The following is a 19,527-nucleotide window of genomic DNA, read 5'->3' on the forward strand; positions in this document are numbered from 1 at the left end:
GAAAACTGGCTTCACAGGGGAAGGGATAGGTTAGGTTTTCATCACAAAACTGACAAGATTCAGCTGGGCCCCCAAAAGGTCTGCTTTTAGTATTGATTTAGTTCATGAACTATCTTAAGCATTAACCAGATCTATTACAAAAAGTCAAATGCCCCACTGTCATTTTCAGTTTTAAAAAAACTATTCATATTGCTACTTTCTATTTTTAAAAAAATAAGTATCTGTCTAAATGAAGGAGGTATCAGGCAACTTCTCAGACACACACCTAGTTTGGAATCTGAATTATACTGGAAAGATCTATGGCTCAAGTTGATGACCTAGGACTTGGGTTTTCCAGTTAACAACACATCCGAAAACAAAGAGAGAGGAGGAAGAAAAGTAACTTAGCACTTAAGAGTGCTTGCTGCTCTTGCAAAGAACTAGTATTCTGTTCCCAACACTCAGAAACCCAGAGCTGCCTGTAACTCCAGCTCTAAGAGATGGATACCCTCTCCAGGCCTCCCCAGGGGTCCTTAGAGGCTCACAGGCACACACAGACACACAGCTAAAGTAAAAGTAAATGTTATTTTTAAGCAAGGAGGTAATGCTTGAGATATGTAAGCAAACACATTTTTTTTATTTCGATTTTTCCTTAAACTTTAAGGTTTTCCCAGAGAAAATCCACTTTCCCCATTGCAGAGGGCACAACAGAAGTCAGAGTGGACTGCGGAAGGCATCAGGTTTTCATTTTCACATCCAATACTAGAGATTTCCTTAATTTTAATTTTAATTTTAATTTTAATTTTAATTTTAATTTTAATTTTAATGCTAGTGACAACAAAACTGAACATCCGTGGTTGGTACCACACTGCCTCAGAGCCTGCACCATGGAAATCAACCAATGGCCCTGAAGTGGTTCCCAAGGCCATTTGCATAGAGTCTACTTGTTTATTCTAGGGTTGACCAGATAACCTCCCTGTCAACCAGCAGCTGTGCTAATCACTCCACTTAAAGAAAATGAGATCTGTTTGAAACCATAAGACATCAAATAAATGTGCAGGACTCCAGACACCCCAGGCAGACGCTTCCTCTTTGAGCTTTAGGCTAGCTGGCTGGAATACCTTCAAAGAAAGATACACGAATATTTGTTCTTTTTCTGGATACAAAGGGCAAGACTTCTTTAGGTCAACTAAGGAATAAGATCAGACAAAATAAAGGGTAGAATGCCAAGGGAATGCAATGTCTTTGGAATGTTTTCACCAAACTGATGAGAAAATAAATTGTGACTATCACCTTTGAATGAGGAGCATACACTGTTTTTATCCTGATGTTATAACCACCTTTAACAAAGCAGACATACCCATTTGCTTTTCCCCAACCATCATTAGGTCACTCTCTGATTGCACAGTACAGAAGTCAAACAGAATGCAAAAGTCACACACTAAAGTCACACCCACATGTCACGCAACTTGTGTCTCACTGTGAAAATTTCCATACTTGAAAGGGTAACCCTCCATTTCTTCTGTCCCAGTAAATTAGGGTAGCTATTTATTCTGCTGGACCGATATTTTTTATTACTTTTCTGTTTTATATCTTCATTTTGTCCCCTAACTTAAGAAAAAAGAAGAAAGAGGAAGTGGGAGAAAGAAAAAGAAAGGAGGAATCTGAGGGGAGATAGATTATATAGATAGATACAGATAAATAGTTATAGATACGAATATTTTTATTATGGACCCTATTTCTTTCTTGAAGACTTGTTTTTGGCTCTTTGATCTACTTTGACCCCTTGATCCTTAGTCCGGAGACTTACAAGTACACAGAGAAAAAGGTTAAGGCTCTATGAATGATGTCATTTAGGACTGACTCCTGATCTTTAAAAACAGAGGTTGAAGCTGGGCAGTGGTGGCACATGCCTTTAATCCCCGCACTTGGGAGGCAGAGGCAGGAGGATTTCTGAGTTCAAGGCCAGCCTGGTCTACAGAGTGAGTTCCAGGACAGCCAGGGCTACACAGAGAAACCCTGTCTCAAAAAAACAAAAAAACAAAAAAAAAACAAAAAACAAAAAACAAAAAAACCCAGAGGTTGAACGTAGAAAAACTAGACAGAAACTTCTAACACAGAAAGTGGCAGAAATTTGAGAAAACTCTATACAAGTCTAAAATTTACCAGTAAATTTTCTATTTCTGGGTTTTGAGCATATATTTTAAATTTGCATTTGAAAAGTAAATATGCACATTTGAATTTATATTTACATATTTGAATATATGTATATATTTGAAATTTTCTATATGTGAATTGAAATTATTACATATTTGAACATATACTATATATTTTAATAGTTATATACATTTGAATTGAAGTTATGTATTTGAATATATCATATATTTGAATACTTATATATATTTGAATTGAAGTTATATATTTGAGTATATGTGTGTGTGCATATATATACTCAAATATATACATGCATACACATATATATAAAACCTGCTATGCTAGAAATCCCCACAGCTTCAAGCAAAACTAATAAACCACCTCTAAATAGAGATGTGTAATGGTATACCTGGGAGATGGCCTCACATGGAGTAAGTAGGGTTTTCAGTCTGGGCTTGCTGGTCCAGTCTCCCCTGAAAGGTAACAGTTTAAGCATAATGCACTTGTTTGGAGGACAACCAGGTAGAAAGGACCTAATCCAAAGTTCAGCCAGCCCCTTTCTCCAGCATCACAGATTGGTGACAATGAGATGCCTTCTAACATGTGTAACAATTCTAGCTTTGCAGAATCCTGCTACAGGAAAAATGGAGCTGTTCGGTGTATTTGTAAAGAAAACTATGTTGGACCTAACTGTGAAAGGTAAATAGAAAAAATTCTTTCTTTTTTTTTTCCTGTTGGGCTGGAGGAAGCTTTGTGTGTGTGTGTGTGCGTAGGCGAGCATGTGTGCACACGCACATGTGCACATCAACTCTGCTGTGTTTCTGTTCAAATGGTTTTGCAGTTGATGCACAAATTGGGGGTGGAAAAAGCATTTCAGAACCCCAAGTAGGGTGTTGTCCTCAAACTTCATGTCTCAGAACAGCTACGATAGAATCTCCCCTTGTGGTCCAGACTGGGGTCATATTTCGGAATATGATGGGGAAGGAAGGAAATGAATCTGGGTGTGCTGGGAAGATTCTCTAGATGACTCTGGTGACAGTCTCTGCTCTCTCCAACACTACAAACCAGTACTATAATTATATCTCTCCAATAAAGAGTGAGACTTGCTAAATAAATAGAAAGTGACTCCTCTCTTGAATTCTCTATTGCTCATAGAATGAGAAATGAGCAAAGAACTAACTGGTTATTTAATCCTCTCATTATTCCTCTTCTTACAAAATAAAATCCACAAGCTTGGGTGTTCTGAATCCCTGTTGGGTGATTACAAAATGTTCTTTTTAGATGCTATGTGGTTTGAAGAAAGACCTCAGGAGCTAAGCACGGGAGGCTCCCCCTGAATGATTTCCTAGTAAGATATTTGCCATCCATTCCGTCAGCTACTCACTGTTCTCTAAGATGAAATGCCTTTAACTAAAAGAATCTCACAGAGAGGTCTTCATAACAGAGACACTGTGAACACTTGCCTCACTATTGGACTCAGGCAACCTCGTGATGTTGTAATTCCATAAAGACAGGGAGGGAAGGGCCAGGGTTACAGGCCAAACATTCAGTCTAGCAGCATATCCACAGGCCTCTCACCTCGTGGACAGCATATGCAGGCCAGCTCCTCAGTGGGACTCACAAACTCAGCCTGTGGCTTAAGAAATAAATCCTTAATTATAAAGCTATCTGTCTTCTAAGAAATCACCTTGTATCTCTCAGAGTTCTGAAACTCAAAAACAGCCACAGCTTGTGGTAAAGAAAAGATACCTCTATGTTGCTATACTAACTTTTAAAAGTATCAGAGGTAGAGGTAATTCTTGTACCTGGTGAATAGACGTTTCCTTTCCATCAACGTTACAGGTGGGAAACAGAAGCTGAGGACCCACATGGTTATCAGTCCATGGGAGGATTGGCAAAGGAGATGACATGGGGTGATTAATTAATATTTGTGACACAATCATTGCATGCCTCCTTATTTGGAGACAGAAATACAAGGCACAGAATTTACTCATTCTCTGGCTCCATAGATCTGAGGTGATTGTGTACCAGGCTAGGGTGGGGCTTTGTCTCCTGTGTCTGAAGTTAAATTCTGTATAGTTTGATTAGGACAAAGCGTATTGCTAATGGGTCTCTCCAGAGTCTGCCAGGAGGAGTTAATGGCTCTGCTGATCAAGTGCCAGACTGGTACACATAAGACTTCTATGGGGATACAAGGGTTCCCACCCTGACACAGGGCAGAATGCCCACTACAGACACATGATTGCAGATAAATAATTACCCTGAACACATCAGAAGCTTGTGGGATCTGCCATTACCCAGTAAGCCAAGATCTGATATGATGTTTATATTGCCCTGGAAAATTTATGTTGTAGAAAGAACTCCAGTTGCATATTATATGGTAGAGGAATTCTAAACAGTATGCCACAGAGATATTTGCATGACCATGTTTTACTGCACTGTTCACAGTGAGCAAAGGTATGGAAGAAGCCGAGAGCTCTATCAGTGGATAAGTAGATAAGACAATGCATATTTATGCAACAGAATTTTATTCAGGTCTTAAGCAGAACTAAATTATGACATTTGTAGGGGAGAATGGATAAAACTGGATAAAGGCAATTATGTTTAGCAAACTGAGCCAGATGGAAAAGATGGGCTTTTGTGTTTTTCTCAGAACATAGACTTAAATGGGCATGTGCAGGTGCAAGTGTATGTGACACAAAAATAGAAACAGAATTAAGAAGAGGGAAAGAAAAAGAGTAAGGCAAGCGTACACACACACAAAAAAAAAAAACCCTAGTGATATATATCATGAAAACAGAAGGCAGGACTGTTTGGGAAGAAAGGAAACCAAGACGGTGAGGAGAAGGTAGATAGGGGGACACTTGAGGGGCAGATTTTTTTTACAAGTATAAGTGTATGTGTCTGTGTGTGTGTGTGTGTGTGTGTGTAACAGAGAAAGAGAAAAAAAAATATGCCATGACAAACCCATTACTTTTCATGTTAAAACTTAATTTAAAATAAAATACATAAAATTTTAACATTTATTTAAAGACTAGAACGAGCACTAGTTTCAGAAGTAGAAGGTGGGTGTTACAGAGATCCATCATTGGGCTGTGTCCAGACCACTCTGTGATGCTCTAGGGAAGTTATTTGACTTCACTCAGTATTAATTCCCACTCCCACACAATACGGGAAAGGCAGCACCTACCTCATACCCATACTGTGAGATAATATTGCCAGGGTTGAAGGACAGCCCCTGGAACCTAGCAAATGCTCAGTGACAGGTAGCTGGTGGCAAGTGAGCCATTGTAGCTACTGACTCATGGTCATCACTGGCATCAGGTGTGCCTGGGATGAGTTGACTCATCTTCCTGAGTCCCTTTCCTTTGACATTGTGAGGGCATTAGTGTCACCCCTACTCACCTCTTACATCCTCCCTGACTTACATCCTTACTGGTCAGCCCTGCAACCACTCTGAGAGGAGGTCACATTTTGTCATTGTGCTGATGAGGAAACTGTGCCAAGGGACTTGTCTGAAGCCACATTACTGGTGGTGGTGGAGCAGTAGGGAGTCAGGATTTGAACACTTGGGGTAAACACATTTAAGTTATTGTTATGTCTTTGCACTGGTTTTCCCAAATGCTCTCCTGTTTAAGAGCATCATTTAAACAAACCTCTGAGATGCAGGGGAGACATGCTAACCTCTTAGATCCTTCTGAAATGCTCTGCATCCACCATCTACTAAGGGACTAGAAGAAAGCTTCCCTTCTAGAATCTACTGCCTGCATGAAAAGGGTCAGTATAAGAAACTCTCTGAGCTTCATCTGCTCTTTCCTGTTCTTCCCAACTCTCCCCTTCACACTCCCTCCACCTAGAGAGAAAGTGCAGAGGTCCTGTACACCAAAACTTGGGTCTTACAGTGCAGGGTGGAGTGATTCTGGTATGAGTTCATCTAAGAGGCAGTCTCTTGTCCTTGAGGAACACCAAGGCTAGAGGAGGAGACACCAGAAAACCACTCACAAAAAGCAGTAAACAGTAAGGACTAAAGCCAGGTGCAGGTACATGCATACCCTTGTAGTCCTACATACCTGAGGCAGGAGGCTTGAGCCTAGTTTGGGGCTAGCCAGGGCAAAAAAGTGAGACACTATCTCATAACCCCACATCACAAAGTCCATTGCAAGCTCCACACTTCATCAAGACATCATCTGACATCTTGAGTTCCTATTCATTTGAATCTGATTGCTTGTTGCTTTATAAAATATTAGTTAATCTTGTATGTATAAAAGCTTGCCTGAGGAGACTAGATACACATATCAGATCCCTTGGAAGTGGAGATGATGGTTGTGAGATAAAATTTGGGTGCTAGGATCAAAATCCCAACCCTTTGCTAGAGCAAAGGGTTGACCACTCCTCTTGACCATGGAGTCATCTATCTGGCCCTCTGATTTCTTTTAGTTTTGTCTGTTGTGTCTGGCCAGTAGACCACAACCTGGGTTCTAGCCTGGAAAGGCATTTTGGAAACTTGGAAGAGAAGAGGGGCTAGGTGGCGAGAAAAAGAGATGTAGCCAAGACAGTTATTTTGATCAAAGCTCAAATTTTATTGTTGCGACACTAGTTATGAAGGAAGGGGGAGGGGACCCGATTCCCGCCGAATAATCTCTGGTCCAGTAGAAAGGTGCACGTGTGTGGCTCCGCAGGTTCCAGCAGTGGGCGTGGCAGAACGAATGAGCAGGAAGCTCCACCCCTGAGCAAGCAGGTTTCAGGCTGGGGGAGGAGAGACTACATTTGTCCATACTCTATTTGAAATTCCACTCTGGTTTTCTTTGCAGACATATAAAAGCCAGAAGCATACAGAGTTTTCACCTGCTTTTATATTTGAAATATGCTAAGATTATTTTTAATGAACACTGGAAGGGTTTTAGCCTATGAAAATATTCTTTAAAGTGAAGTCATACTGTGTACAAGTTAGAAGGTCTAAAATATAAGACACATTCTGCTTAGTCTGTCTCTTGCCCTGTGAAGGAGCATAGATCAAATGCAGCCACCCACCTCGTCATCACAGTTGTGTCCACAACTTCTCTGCCCACCAATCTCTTCTTCTCTCCTCCTACTTGATACACATCCACTCCTCACAACCACCAGATGAGGACTTTAGATCTGTCTGTTCTAAGACTACAACTGTGATGCTAACAGTAATAGCTAACTCTTGTTGAATGATTTCTGTATGTGCTCACTGTATGAATGCTTTTTGACTAAATAGCTTTAAATGGAAGTTGGCTGCTACTGTATATAATTGGAAAATTCACAAGCTGAAGTTTTGGGAAAGTTTGTTTTTCTCATTCCTATCCAGTGTGACCTTCAGTCCACAAGAGGCACACTTGAAAGATGGGGGAGCTAACAGAGCCATGAGGAGACTTAATCTAAGCTCATATTGTTGTTTAGTGATAAATCCAATGTCAAAACCCACAGACCTGGCATTCAATGCTGTTTTTCAGATCTCAAACATATTTGGTTTCAATGCTTCTGCCTCAGTCATCCACATTGCCTTTAATCACATGCTTTTAATATATACTTCCATCCTCTCAATTTGGTGGCACTATAAGGAACATTCTAAGACCCCCATGAATATTTTCCTTCCATGTAGGTGCTGTTCCTAGAGGATCAGAGGAGAATGGGGGAAAACAAACCAAATCCAAAGTGAACTTAGTCCCCTAAAGTGTACACAGGGAAATGAGTCCAGCAAAGAGACACAAGCAGAGTATACAGTGTCATCAGAGATGGCAATGATGACTTTAATGATGATGGCCTTTGAGATAGAGAAGAACAGTAAAGAAGATTCAGAAATGTAGCCCAATTTGCTCTAAAAGGCACCAAGTCTTTTGAACAACTATCAGTTTCATCACTTTCATAGAGTTCTGGGTGCTATTCTCTGCCATGCCGCTGGCCTTTGTACTTCTAATCTTGAGCACACTTACGTTTCTCTAGCCTTATTTCTCAGCCTTTGAAGCAGAGTTAGATGATGCCTGCTCTCTAATATGGCTTTTCTCTCTTCAAGTACCTCCTTACTGACCCTCAGAGAGACTAGAGTATGATCCTCCCAGAAACATTTCTGTACTAAGCAAGCAAGGAGTTTTGGTTTTCTCAAAAAAGGCTTTCAGTGACAGCTGTGTGCCCCATGGCGACAAAGTAGAAGAGGAAGGAGGCAAAACAATAGCTATAGATCAAAATTGCCCCCCACACCCCCCCTTTTTTTTTAAGGCTGAGCATGGTGGCACAGGCCTGTAATCCTAGCATCTGGGAAGTGAAAGGAGAACCAGGAGGACAAGGGTCAAGGTTATTCTTTGCTACATAGCAAGTTCAAGGTCAACCTAAGCTACAGAAGACCCTGTCTCAAAAAGCAAAAAAGAAAGAAAGAAAGAAAGAAAGAAAGAAAGAAAGAAAGAGAGAAAGAGAGAGAGAGGAAAGAAAGAAAGAAAGAAAGAAAGAAAGAAAGAAAGAAAGAAAGAAAGGGAGGAAGGAAGAAAGAAAGAAAGAAAGAAAGAAAGAAAGAAAGAGAGAGAGAGAGAGAGAGAGAGAGAGAGAGAGGGAGGGAGGGAGGGAGGGAGGGAGGGAGGAAGGAAGGAAGAAAGAAAGAAAGAAAGAAAGAAAGAAAGAAAGAAAGGAAAAAATGTTTTCTTTACATGCAAGATGGATAAACCAGCACCTGTCACCCCACCCCAAGACCTCAAGATTCCCAGCTGCACCCTGAAGTGAATCTGAATCCAATTTCAATGAACCTAGACTTGTAGTCTAATATTTTCTGTTTAGTGAACTACAGCAAAGGATAGAAATTCAATCCAGTCACATTCTCCATAGATGAATAATTTATGCTGGCTGGGAGACCAAAGGCCATAGAAATCTGAGGCACAAAGACATGAGGAAATATGAATAACAAAGCTCATTGGATATTTCCTCTCAGGGTGTTTCTTTGTGGAGTGTGTAGAACGTACATTCATCCTCATCTTTTTCATAGGCTTGTAGAGAGCATTATATTATGTTTAATTCATTTCCTGTTCTTTCAGAACAGGAACCATGTGGTTTTCCTCTTCCTGCCTGCCTCTATGCCTTACATAAAATGGACATGAATTGTCCCTCTGTTGGGTGAATTTATTTACTCACTCGTAACAGTGGCAGTGTGGTGCAATGTAGAGCAAGGGAAAGAACATCAGGGTTTGAAGGTCTGGCCCTTGTACTGTGATCTCCCACATGATCCAGAAAAACTGGAGTAGCCTCTGGGCCTCAGAATGCTAGATGTGAGAGGTCTTTCCTCCAGCTGTCAGTGGAAACTGAAGGAGCCAACACAGAAGCTCTGAGATGCCGTCTCAGACATGCAACGGATATAGATTGACAGATACCAATACTACAGCTACACCAAGAGACAGACATCAGAAATAGACTGAGAGGCCACACAACACATGTTGATCAATAGTGTGGTCAGAGGATCCTGGAGTTACATATGATTTGTTCGCACTCATTGATCTTTGTCCCAAAGGTTCTGAATCATGGGTCTCATACCTCAAAAGGAAAGCTTTTTCTAATGCAGAATCTTATTATCACTGGCCTGATGGTTTGACCTCTTTGGAAAGGTCTCCCTTACTGTCCACTCCCAACACAATATCCGGTAGCCCTAACCAGCCATAGCCATCTCTGCTCTCTCAGATCCCTTTTAAGAATGGCCAACACCACTTCTTTCCATATCACTTTCATGACACTCAGAATCCTCCCCTAGATTTCTCTTTATGTGTTTCCTCTTCATATGAAACCTGGTTCCTCTGTCTGACCATCAGCTCCACTAGGAGGGACTATATGTTTCTTCCAATGCCTCCCATGCTGCCTTCAGCTACTCTGAGTCCCTCATCCACTCTAGTGTTGGGCTCTGCAGCAAAGGCTGTTCCACAGTCATCCAGCAAACATGCATAGTTTAACCTTGACTACTCTGCTGGTCTCTAGAAAAACACTGCTGCATCAGAATCCAAAGTCCTACTTTTCCCTTTAAAAGTAAGATCTGCAAGTCCAAGTCCTTTGTTCCCTAACAGTCTGGTAACAAATAACTGGAGCCTATGGGCAGGTGTCCCCTTAAGTGAAGCCAGCAGTCTTATCTCTCAAAACAGGATCTCTTATATCACCTTTGGGGAAGAAGAAGAAGGCATTTTTGTCTCTAGACAGAAGAATCTTTACCCAGAGTACACAGTTTGGCTTATGAGTGAAGGCTGAATAGACTTCAGTCTCTGCCTCCCACTTTGCTGGGTGTCCTCCTTAAAGGCTGCTATGATATAGACATTGGCTCTTCTTCCTCAATAAATGCAAGTAGGCACTGGTCTCTCGTAGTTTGCATACTAAAGCACCTAGAAGAACAGAAGTCAGGATTCAACTCTGATTACTTCTGGTGTTGTCAGTTCTGCCACATACTTTGTGTCCAGACTACGCTCAATCACAAGATGGCAGCCAGTAGCTAAGAGTCTGGTCTGCTGCTCTATGACTTTCAAGCAAGGAGCTGGGCTATGCATCTGTGCTAGTTAGTTTTATGTTAACTGACACAAACTAGTGTCATCTGAAAGAAGGGAACATCAATTGAGAATATCAGAAGATCTAGCCGTAGGGCATTTTCTTAGTGACTGACAAGGGAAGGCCCAGTCCATGTGGGTGGTCCCATCCCTAAGAAAGCAGGCTTGAAAAATCTATGATATTCAAGACAATAAGCAGTGTCCTCCATGGCCTCTGTATAGCTCCCACCTTCAAGTTCCTGCCCTTCTTGAGTACCCACCTGTGCTGCCTTCCTTCAGTGATGGACTATGATATGGAAGTATAAGCACCCCCAAACCTTTCCTCCACAATTTGCTTTTGGTCATGGTGCTTCATCATAGCAAAAGTAACCCTAACTAGGACAGCTTCCAAGGAATTACTCCCAGTTTGGTCTCTTTAGGCTAGGAGAGTATTCAGTACTGACTTGGTTGCTTGAACAACTCATTATGGCAGGGCAGGCTATGATTTGACTCACAGTAGAGAAGCCACTAACATTTTGACCAGGCTATTATTCAGCCAATGAGCTTCTGACCTTGGTATTTATTTGGGACCCGGGTTCACCCCAAATAAAGCATATGCATTCACATCCTTCATCAAATAAAGCAATACGAACAAGCAAGGATCATCTCAGAGAGCTGCTTCATTAATGACTGCCACAGGAAAGGCCTTCCCCCTTAAAGAGCCTGGTCTAAAACTCCCAAAGAAGGCTTTCTTTGCTCCAGCCACTCCCATACTCTCAGCATTTGCTCCTAACCAGACCAGATTCTGTTTAGTGTGTGTGTGTGTGTGTGTGTGTGTGTGTGTGTGTTCTCTCCCTTGGCAGAGAGGTAGAATGCAGTACAACAAAATGTGATGCCACCCATTACATGCCACCCATGCACACCAATCCCCAAGATTACCAACCATGCCCTCACACTAATTTCATCAAGACACTCGAATCTGAGTAGTCTACAACACATTGAGAAAGAGTGGTTCCTTAAAAAAACAAAAGAACTCTAAATGTGGGGACATAATGCCTATAATCTTAGCAAGCCGAGGCAGAATAATGAATTATGAGTTCAAGACCAGCTTTGACTGTATAGGGACACACAACGTCAAAAAGAATATGCAAATAAATAACAGAATAAATTTTTAGAAGTCTGATCATATTAATAAAATGGGAGAATTGATATGAATTCCAGGTGGGCATCTACAAATATCCACTATATTTTCTATGTAGGGAAGATTTTTTTTAAATAATGAAATGTCTATGAATGCTAAGAAATTTAACATGTTTAACACCTTTCAGATGTGCTCCTGGTTACTATGGAAACCCCTTACTCATTGGAAGCACCTGTAAGAAATGTGACTGCAGTGGAAATTCGGATCCCAACCTGATCTTTGAAGACTGTGATGAAATCACTGGCCAGTGCAGGAACTGCTTACGAAATACCACCGGATTCAAGTGTGAACGCTGTGCACCTGGTTACTATGGAGACGCCAGGACAGCCAAGAACTGTGCAGGTACAGACCCCAAGTCCCGCGACCAGCTGCTTGGCCAGCATAGCTCTCCACCAGGACTGACTTAGGTGAAGAATTTCTGTTGAGGAAATATTGCCAGTGTCCTCCTGACATTTATCTAGAGCAATATACATCAACATTTACCCCAGTTACACTTCTCATCGAGGCTACCAATGAACCTTAGCTCGTGGGTGGATATTCACAAGAGACATCAGCGGAGTGATTTCTGTCTTATTCTATTCACATTGGTGATTTTGATTGAAGGGAAAGTGGTAGCTGGTGTGGCTCAAGTGAATTATTTTTGTACTGGAAGCTGTCTCCTCTCTCACTTATGCTTAATAAAATTAACATTCCATTTGAGTAAATTTGCAAAGCATGAGCACGCATGGCCCCCCTAGATTTCCTCAGATTGTCAGTCAGTATCTCTCTGAGAGTGTAAGAAATCTAATGGGTTAGACTTCAGTTCGATTGCAGTGTGCACTTCTCCCGTACATTTGCTGCATGGACTGAAGCTCTTCAGAAGGGAAGTTAAACTGCTTTCGTTCCAGCGGGGCTGAAGCTGAGTGCTTCCCCCTGGTTGGCTATTAGGAAGGGCAGGGGAGAAGGGGGCCTGGTGCACTTACAGCCTGCATTCTGGAAAACCCCTGTTGAAAGAATCACTTGAAAGACTGACAAAGGGAAGAGTTTAAAATTAAGGAGAATGCACTTGTGACCTGGGCACAATGAAAATAAGCATACCTGCGGAAAAGAAACACTTCCAGAGCCACAAGGAAGACTGTCCAGTCAATCAGACGTGGGGTCGGGGGCCTTAGAAGTGCTGTCAGAAAAAATAAAGCCTTAGAAATTGGTGCCATTATTCTCAAAGCAGTACCAAGCCTGTATTTAAATAACAACGATGCAGGTCGATCCTAGATGACACCGTGTGGGAAGCCATAGAGCACAAGCTTGCAGCGGGGTCTAATAAGTCTGCATTGTGTGGAGCACTGCATAGCTGACGTGTAATAAGTGATGTGCCCCTTGGAGCTAATCTGCTATGATCATTCTGTTAGGGCAACTCACAGTTCTATTGCAACTTATGACCAGCTTAGGATAGCTTAGGAATTCTTCTTAAAATGTTATAAATTTACTTCCACACAAAAACTCAGAGGGGATTGGGAGTGTAACTCAGTGGTAAACCATATGCTTGGTTCAGTCCCCACCCTTGCCAGCTCCCCACCCTGGGGGGGGGGGGGGGGGAACTAGCAAAAAATGAAAAGCCAGATAAGATTGAATTTTGTTTTTATAAAGGCATTACAGAAAGCCATCAGTAGGTGAAAGCCTTTTAAATTCATGTAAATTTGTTTCCAATTCTTTCCCTGAATTATGCCTAGCATCCACTCCCCAGATACCTCTCTTTTGGAGTTTGGAGTCATTCTTGCCAGGGGTCAAAACTTAGGAGGCAAGCATTGCTCCTGGGCCTCCTCACTGTCCCGTTCTGGGGCTCTTCCCTCACAGCTGGCAGGGACCTCGCTGCTGTGGAGACTCTGTGAGGGAAGGAGAATGCTGAGCTCTGTGGCCTTTGTTTCCTTGTGAAATTTCCTGGGCCTTTTGGGACTGAGGCATCTGTTGCGTTAGGATAGCATCCTAAAGAGTTGGGAAAAGAATCCTAGGAAAGCGAGATTCAGTTTTGCTTCCAGTCCTATTTTTAACATCTCTTACCTGCATTGAACTGGTTAAAGGATGTTATCACAGACTCCATACCCTTCAGGATAAATATAATTAATCCCCATCGCAGGATTGCACACCAGTAGCCAGCATTTCTGGAAACCATGGAAACACCGTCTTGTTTTAGGCATGAGAAGATGGCTCCTTACTCTGTGTTTCTGTCTCCCATAGTGTGCAACTGTGGGGGCGGCCCGTGTGACAGTGTAACCGGAGAGTGCTTGGAAGAAGGATTTGAAGTCCCTACAGGCAAGAACTGCCCAACTATAAGGAAAAGTAGCAGAACCTTAATGACTAACCAATTTCTCTAATATGCTAACAGGTGTTGCAACCCATTTGTAGTTTTTTTTTTTTTTAAATCGAAAATGTGGAAGAAAAGAACTGATTCCCACAAGATACCCTCTGACATCCACACTCACATTTGCGCACACACACACACACATCACAATAAGTAGTAAATGTATGAGTGTGATATCACTTTCCCTGAAAGGGTTTCACTCCCACCCCTGGTTTAGCAGCTGGTATTTGCTCCAGGGTAACGGACCTTGTGCAAAGGTCCCTGGTGGCCTCCATCTCAGTCAGCAGTGAGGCAGTTTTTGCGGACCTCACTCTGAGACTTTAGACATCTTACTTACCTAGTCTTCACACTCAGCTCTCAGGACAGAGCCCTGTCTACGTTGGCTGACTGGTGCTACCCGGGCAGCTGTAGAAACTGAAAAGCCAGGAGACTTAAGCAGCTCTTCCCGACACACCCAAATGTGAAGACTGACCAGAAGTAAACTGACAAGGAGTTACAAAGTAGAGCTGCCTTCTCTTTTGCTTAAATTGCTCTGTCACTCAAGAGCAACGAAAATTTTTTGTCTCAAAGAGTATTTGAACATCATGCATCCCTTCCTCCAAGGAAAAGTATATCGGTCCCAAAAAAGTCCTTGTGGGTAGAAGATTATAAAACTGCCAGTTTATCATCTCTTAGAAGATGCCCGAGATGTGAGACACAGCAGGGAAAAGCCTGCAGTTATCAACTACAGCATCCTGGACTAGCTCCACTTAAAGGCGGCCAGATGCCTACATAGCCTTAAACATTTTTCTTCAGCAGCCTGAAGTGTAGTCTGGGGACTCATTTTCTAAGGGAGCTTAAAGGTAGTGCTATGTTAATAACAAATTAACAAATGAGCATGCATTAACCCTTTAGTGTCTGACAACTCTGCAGGAAATAGCAGAGCCTGTGGGAAGGAGTTTGGGAATCGGCAAGGTGCAGAGAGGCCAGGATGGGGCTCAAGGCTTGGTGTGTGTTCTTTTTAATTATGTCCATGGAGGGCAGCTGGGTTCCGGGTGGGGCTCACAGTGTGAAAGGTGAGGAGAGAGAAGCTGGGGCTTGTCTCTTGAGCCTGTCCAGGTTTAGTTTCAGCTTTAGCTCCTACCTCAGAGACCAAGTCATGACATTAGCCAACAAGTGTACCCTACAGTCCTGCTCTGAGGACTTGTTCATCTAGACACAGGGTCGTGGTGGGGGGCATGGAGAGGAGCCAGGCCCTCCCTGGGGGAGGCAAAGGCAGGTGCAGCATTCCTGGACTGACTGAGAGAAGCTGATGAGAAAAGAATGATGCTTGGCCCCCAGCCTGCTCTACCAGCTGCCACCAAGCAAAGACAGGAAGCTGACAGGATCAGAATCTGGGGGGTAAGGGGACCATGAATAATAGGAAAAGTGGTAAGGGCTTCTTCTCCACCTATCCTATAATAGTCCTTTCTGTTAACAATTAGTGTTCTTATTAACCTGCTGTCTCAATGTCTGGTTCTCATTATGTTAAGTGGGACTCCTGCCCGATGTATGGCTTGGTTTGGTAAAGACAGGTTCTATGTGGCCGTATCAATTTCTTGGGAAATAAAAATAAACATGGTACTAACCAAGGGGGTCTATATTAAAGCCATATGAATCCAGGCTGCCTTTTGGCTCTGCAGAAATGACATTCCTATTTCATCTCCAGGCTGTGATAAGTGCGTCTGGGACTTGACCGATGACCTGCGATTAGCAGCGCTCTCCATCGAAGAGAGCAAATCCGGGCTGCTGAGCGTGTCCTCTGGCGCTGCGGCGCATAGACACGTGACCGACATGAACTCTACCATCCACCTCCTCAGAGTATGTTGAATGTTGCTCTTTTTGTCTGCTCTTTTCACTGCAGTTCCACAGGCTCCCTCTTAGCAACCTCTAGGACCTGTTGGCATCTGAGTTCCATGGTTATATTATAGATTGTGTAGGTTCAACATAGATAATACCCAGTTACACAGAGAGTTAAGAAAAGTTCACGATAATCATGAGCTAATGCCTCAATCAAAAGCAGTAGACTTATGTAAGAGAGTCTGTGAAAAACGAAATGACTAAAAGATTAATATCTACACGAGAAACTTTTATTTTCTAAGCTGTGTCTTTATTATTCAAGTGCAAGTCTGCCCGGTATACCTTAGTTCAGTTTGCAGGGTTTAGGGGAGTTTTTCCTCCCTGCTTCCAATTTGTCCTTCTTACACTTGTTCTCTCTTGTTTTTCCAGTCTCTCAATCTCTTTGTGAAACACACACACATACACACACATCCTCAAACTCACAAACATATACATAAATGTGTTTGTTCTCATACCTCTACAGAGCAAAGTAGTAAAAGGCAGGCAATGGAAAAAATAAAAATAAATAGATAAAAATAAAATAAAAAACCTCACCCATCTAAGCTTTAAAAGGCTTTCCTTTCATAATGGACCTCCATCACAACTAATGGATGTTTTTATAAACAACAGTGTTCAGTGAAAAGTCATCAGATATAATACCAGCACACCCATTTATTTTCTTAGTCAAGCTAACATAATGGTTAAGATTGTTTTGCTCACACCCCAGCTCTGCCCATTGCTCCATGAGCTCAGGAAAGTTAATCTCTGCTTCTCAGTGTCCTCATATAGGCATGAGGAAGGTACCAAGGGAGCTAGGATATGTAGAACCATTAAAACAGTACGTGGCATAAGTGTTTATTACTCTTTGGAGGTTCAAATAATATCCACAATTGACTGAAAATGTGTAGAGCAGACTAAAATAGTATCCCAAACTGTAGTGCTGTGCAGGATCTTAGTGAGCACTCAGAACTGTTTTGCCAAACTCCCCTGCCTAGACACATAAGAGCATTAATTCTCAAAGACTTGCCTGGACCCAGGGCAGTAAATATACCACCCTTTCTATAAGGCACACCTAAGGGACTTAATCCAAAGTGGCCCCAGGACAGCAACATTTCTACCAAGCCTCCAAAAAATGCAAAAGAGGGGGGGAGCAATGGCCCAAAATAAAGAGAATTGATCTCTTTATACCCAGAAGAGGAAAATGTGTTTCTAAAATCCATTTTCTTTCATCCTGATTACTTGATAAGTTTCTCTAAGACCCAATCAGATTGAAGTTTGCCGGATTCCCAGGGCCACCTCCATCCTAACTATCGTGTTTTCAACAATAAAAAAAGGATCTCTTTCCCTACAGTCAGCTCGGTGCCTCCCAGAGGTCGCTGAACCATATTAAATGACAGATTTTCAGTTCCCAGAGCTGTATACCCCACCCTTAACAGAATTCTGCAGCAGTCTGTGATCAGTCTATAAAGAACAGAGAACATGAGCTGGAAAAATGGCTTAGTGGTTAAGAACACTGTCTTAGTTAGGGTTTCTATTCCTGCACAAACATCATGACCAAGAAGCAAGTTGGGGAGGAAAGGGTTTATTCAGCTTACACTTCCATACTGCTGTTCATCACCAAAGGAAGTCAGGACTGGAACTCAAGCAGGTCAGGAAGCAGGAGCTGATGCAGAGGCCATGGAGGGATGTTCATTACTGGCTTACTTCCACTGGCTTGCTCAGCCTGCTCTCTTATAGAACCCAAGACTACCAGCCCAGAGATGATCCCACCCACAAGGGGCCTTTCCCCCTTGATCACTAATTGAGGAAATGCCCCACAGCTGGATCTCATGGAGGCATTTCCCCAACTGAAGCTCCTTTCTCTGTGATAACCCCAGCCTTTGTCAAGTTGACACAGAAAACCAGCCAGTACAAAGACTGCAAACACTGACTGCTCTTGCAGAGGACCTGGGTTCAATTCCTAGCACCCACGTGAAGGTTCACAACTGTCTGTAACTCCAGATTCCAGGGAATCTAATGCCCTCTCTGGCCTCTTAGACATTGCACATACATCGTGCAGACAAAACAACCATACACATACAATAAAATATATTTTAAAAGAAAAGAGTAGAAGTTACAATCTACCTAAATCTCCTATACTGAAAGAGTCATGTACTCGGACTCTGGTGTCTGAGGCTGGGAAGATGGCTCAGCAACTTAATGGTGTTCTTATTGATAACCAGAGTTAAGTTCCTAGCACCCATGCTGAGTGACTTACAATCACCAATAACTCCAGCTCCAGGCAATCCAACACCCCCTTCTGGCCACTAAACACTGCACTCATTCATAAATTCACACTAAGATATACACAAATATTTAATCTAAGAATAAATAAAAATAAAATATTTTTAACTTTTTCCCTCCCACAGACAAGGCTGTCAGAAAGAGAAAACCAGTATACCCTAAGAAAGATACAGATAAACAACTCGGAGAACACACTGAGAAGCCTCCTGCCTGATGTAGAGGGACTCCATGAGAAGGTATGTGTTCCGAGTCTGTGCCTGCTGTGTGTCAAACTTCTCCTGGGGAGATACAACACACACGTCTATTCACCCCTGATACTACCAAAGTCCAAAGTTACTTATAGGAATATGGATGAAGAGCAATTTACAGGAGCAGAAATTACTCTATAAACAGTTTACATCACCAAGGCCCACCACAGCATGGCTGATATCTTAAAAAGCTGGGAACCTGAAACATTATGCAGCCTGCAGGCTGCTCAACAGGTTGGAGAGGGTTCTTTCCAAGTGACTCAGTTGGTCTAAACCTCTTCCAGGCGCCTCAGTTGGTTTCTGTTTCTTGCAGGCAGATGGTCTGGTCTGAGGGTCTTCTTTGCACCTAAGCTCAACTTATCTGAAGGGGGGACTCTCAGCTTTTATTGTTTATTCTGACAAAGAGGGGCCTGGTGAATCTGGTCTGTTTCAAGAACTTCCTGAATGTATTTGAGTTGGTTTTGTTTTTGTTTGGTTTGGTTTGGCTTGGCTTGGTTTGGTTTTGTTTTGGAATGGTTTGGTTTGATTTTTTTTTTCCTGCTTACAGAGCTTCTCTATATTAAATGATTCAATCTAGTAGGAAAATTTTAAACTACAGGGTCAACCTTGAAGAATACAGTTAGCCTGGATAAGCCTAGTGAATCACAAGCAATGAGGCTTTTAAAAGCCCAGGCAAGAAAAGTTCTGTGACCCTTGAGTGTCTCAAAAAATCAAGGCCAGATCTACAGTGAAATTTGATAAAGGGCATCTTCCTGTCTTCCCATTTTAATAGCTTTTCTGGAAATGTTGTGCTTATGGTGAATTTCTATGCATTTATTCCAGCTAACATACTTGATATGTGCTACAACTAAGAAAGTCATTTAACTGTTTGCATAGAACTGTACAGATTAAGAGTTATCAAGCATCCCAGGAATGTTCTTTATTGTATACAATAAACACTTTAAATGTTAATAAAAAGAAAGA

At 42.2% G+C, this 19,527-nt stretch overlaps 1 protein-coding gene across 1 annotated transcript in view; it reads left to right on the forward strand.

Annotated features, from left to right (window-relative positions):
• The window catches only part of Lama4 (laminin, alpha 4), a 144,674-nt gene that overhangs the window by 49,055 nt on the left and 76,092 nt on the right, over positions 1–19,527 (forward strand). The window contains exons 4-8 of the mRNA NM_010681.4: positions 2,752–2,832; positions 11,966–12,180; positions 14,053–14,127; positions 15,864–16,015; positions 18,442–18,552. Coding sequence (NP_034811.2) covers positions 2,752–2,832; positions 11,966–12,180; positions 14,053–14,127; positions 15,864–16,015; positions 18,442–18,552 — 634 coding nt within the window. The remainder of the gene's footprint in view (positions 1–2,751; positions 2,833–11,965; positions 12,181–14,052; positions 14,128–15,863; positions 16,016–18,441; positions 18,553–19,527) is intronic.

This window comes from Mus musculus, chromosome 10 (assembly GCF_000001635.26).
Source record: "Mus musculus strain C57BL/6J chromosome 10, GRCm38.p6 C57BL/6J".
In the NCBI taxonomy this organism is placed as follows: domain Eukaryota; kingdom Metazoa; phylum Chordata; class Mammalia; order Rodentia; family Muridae; genus Mus; species Mus musculus.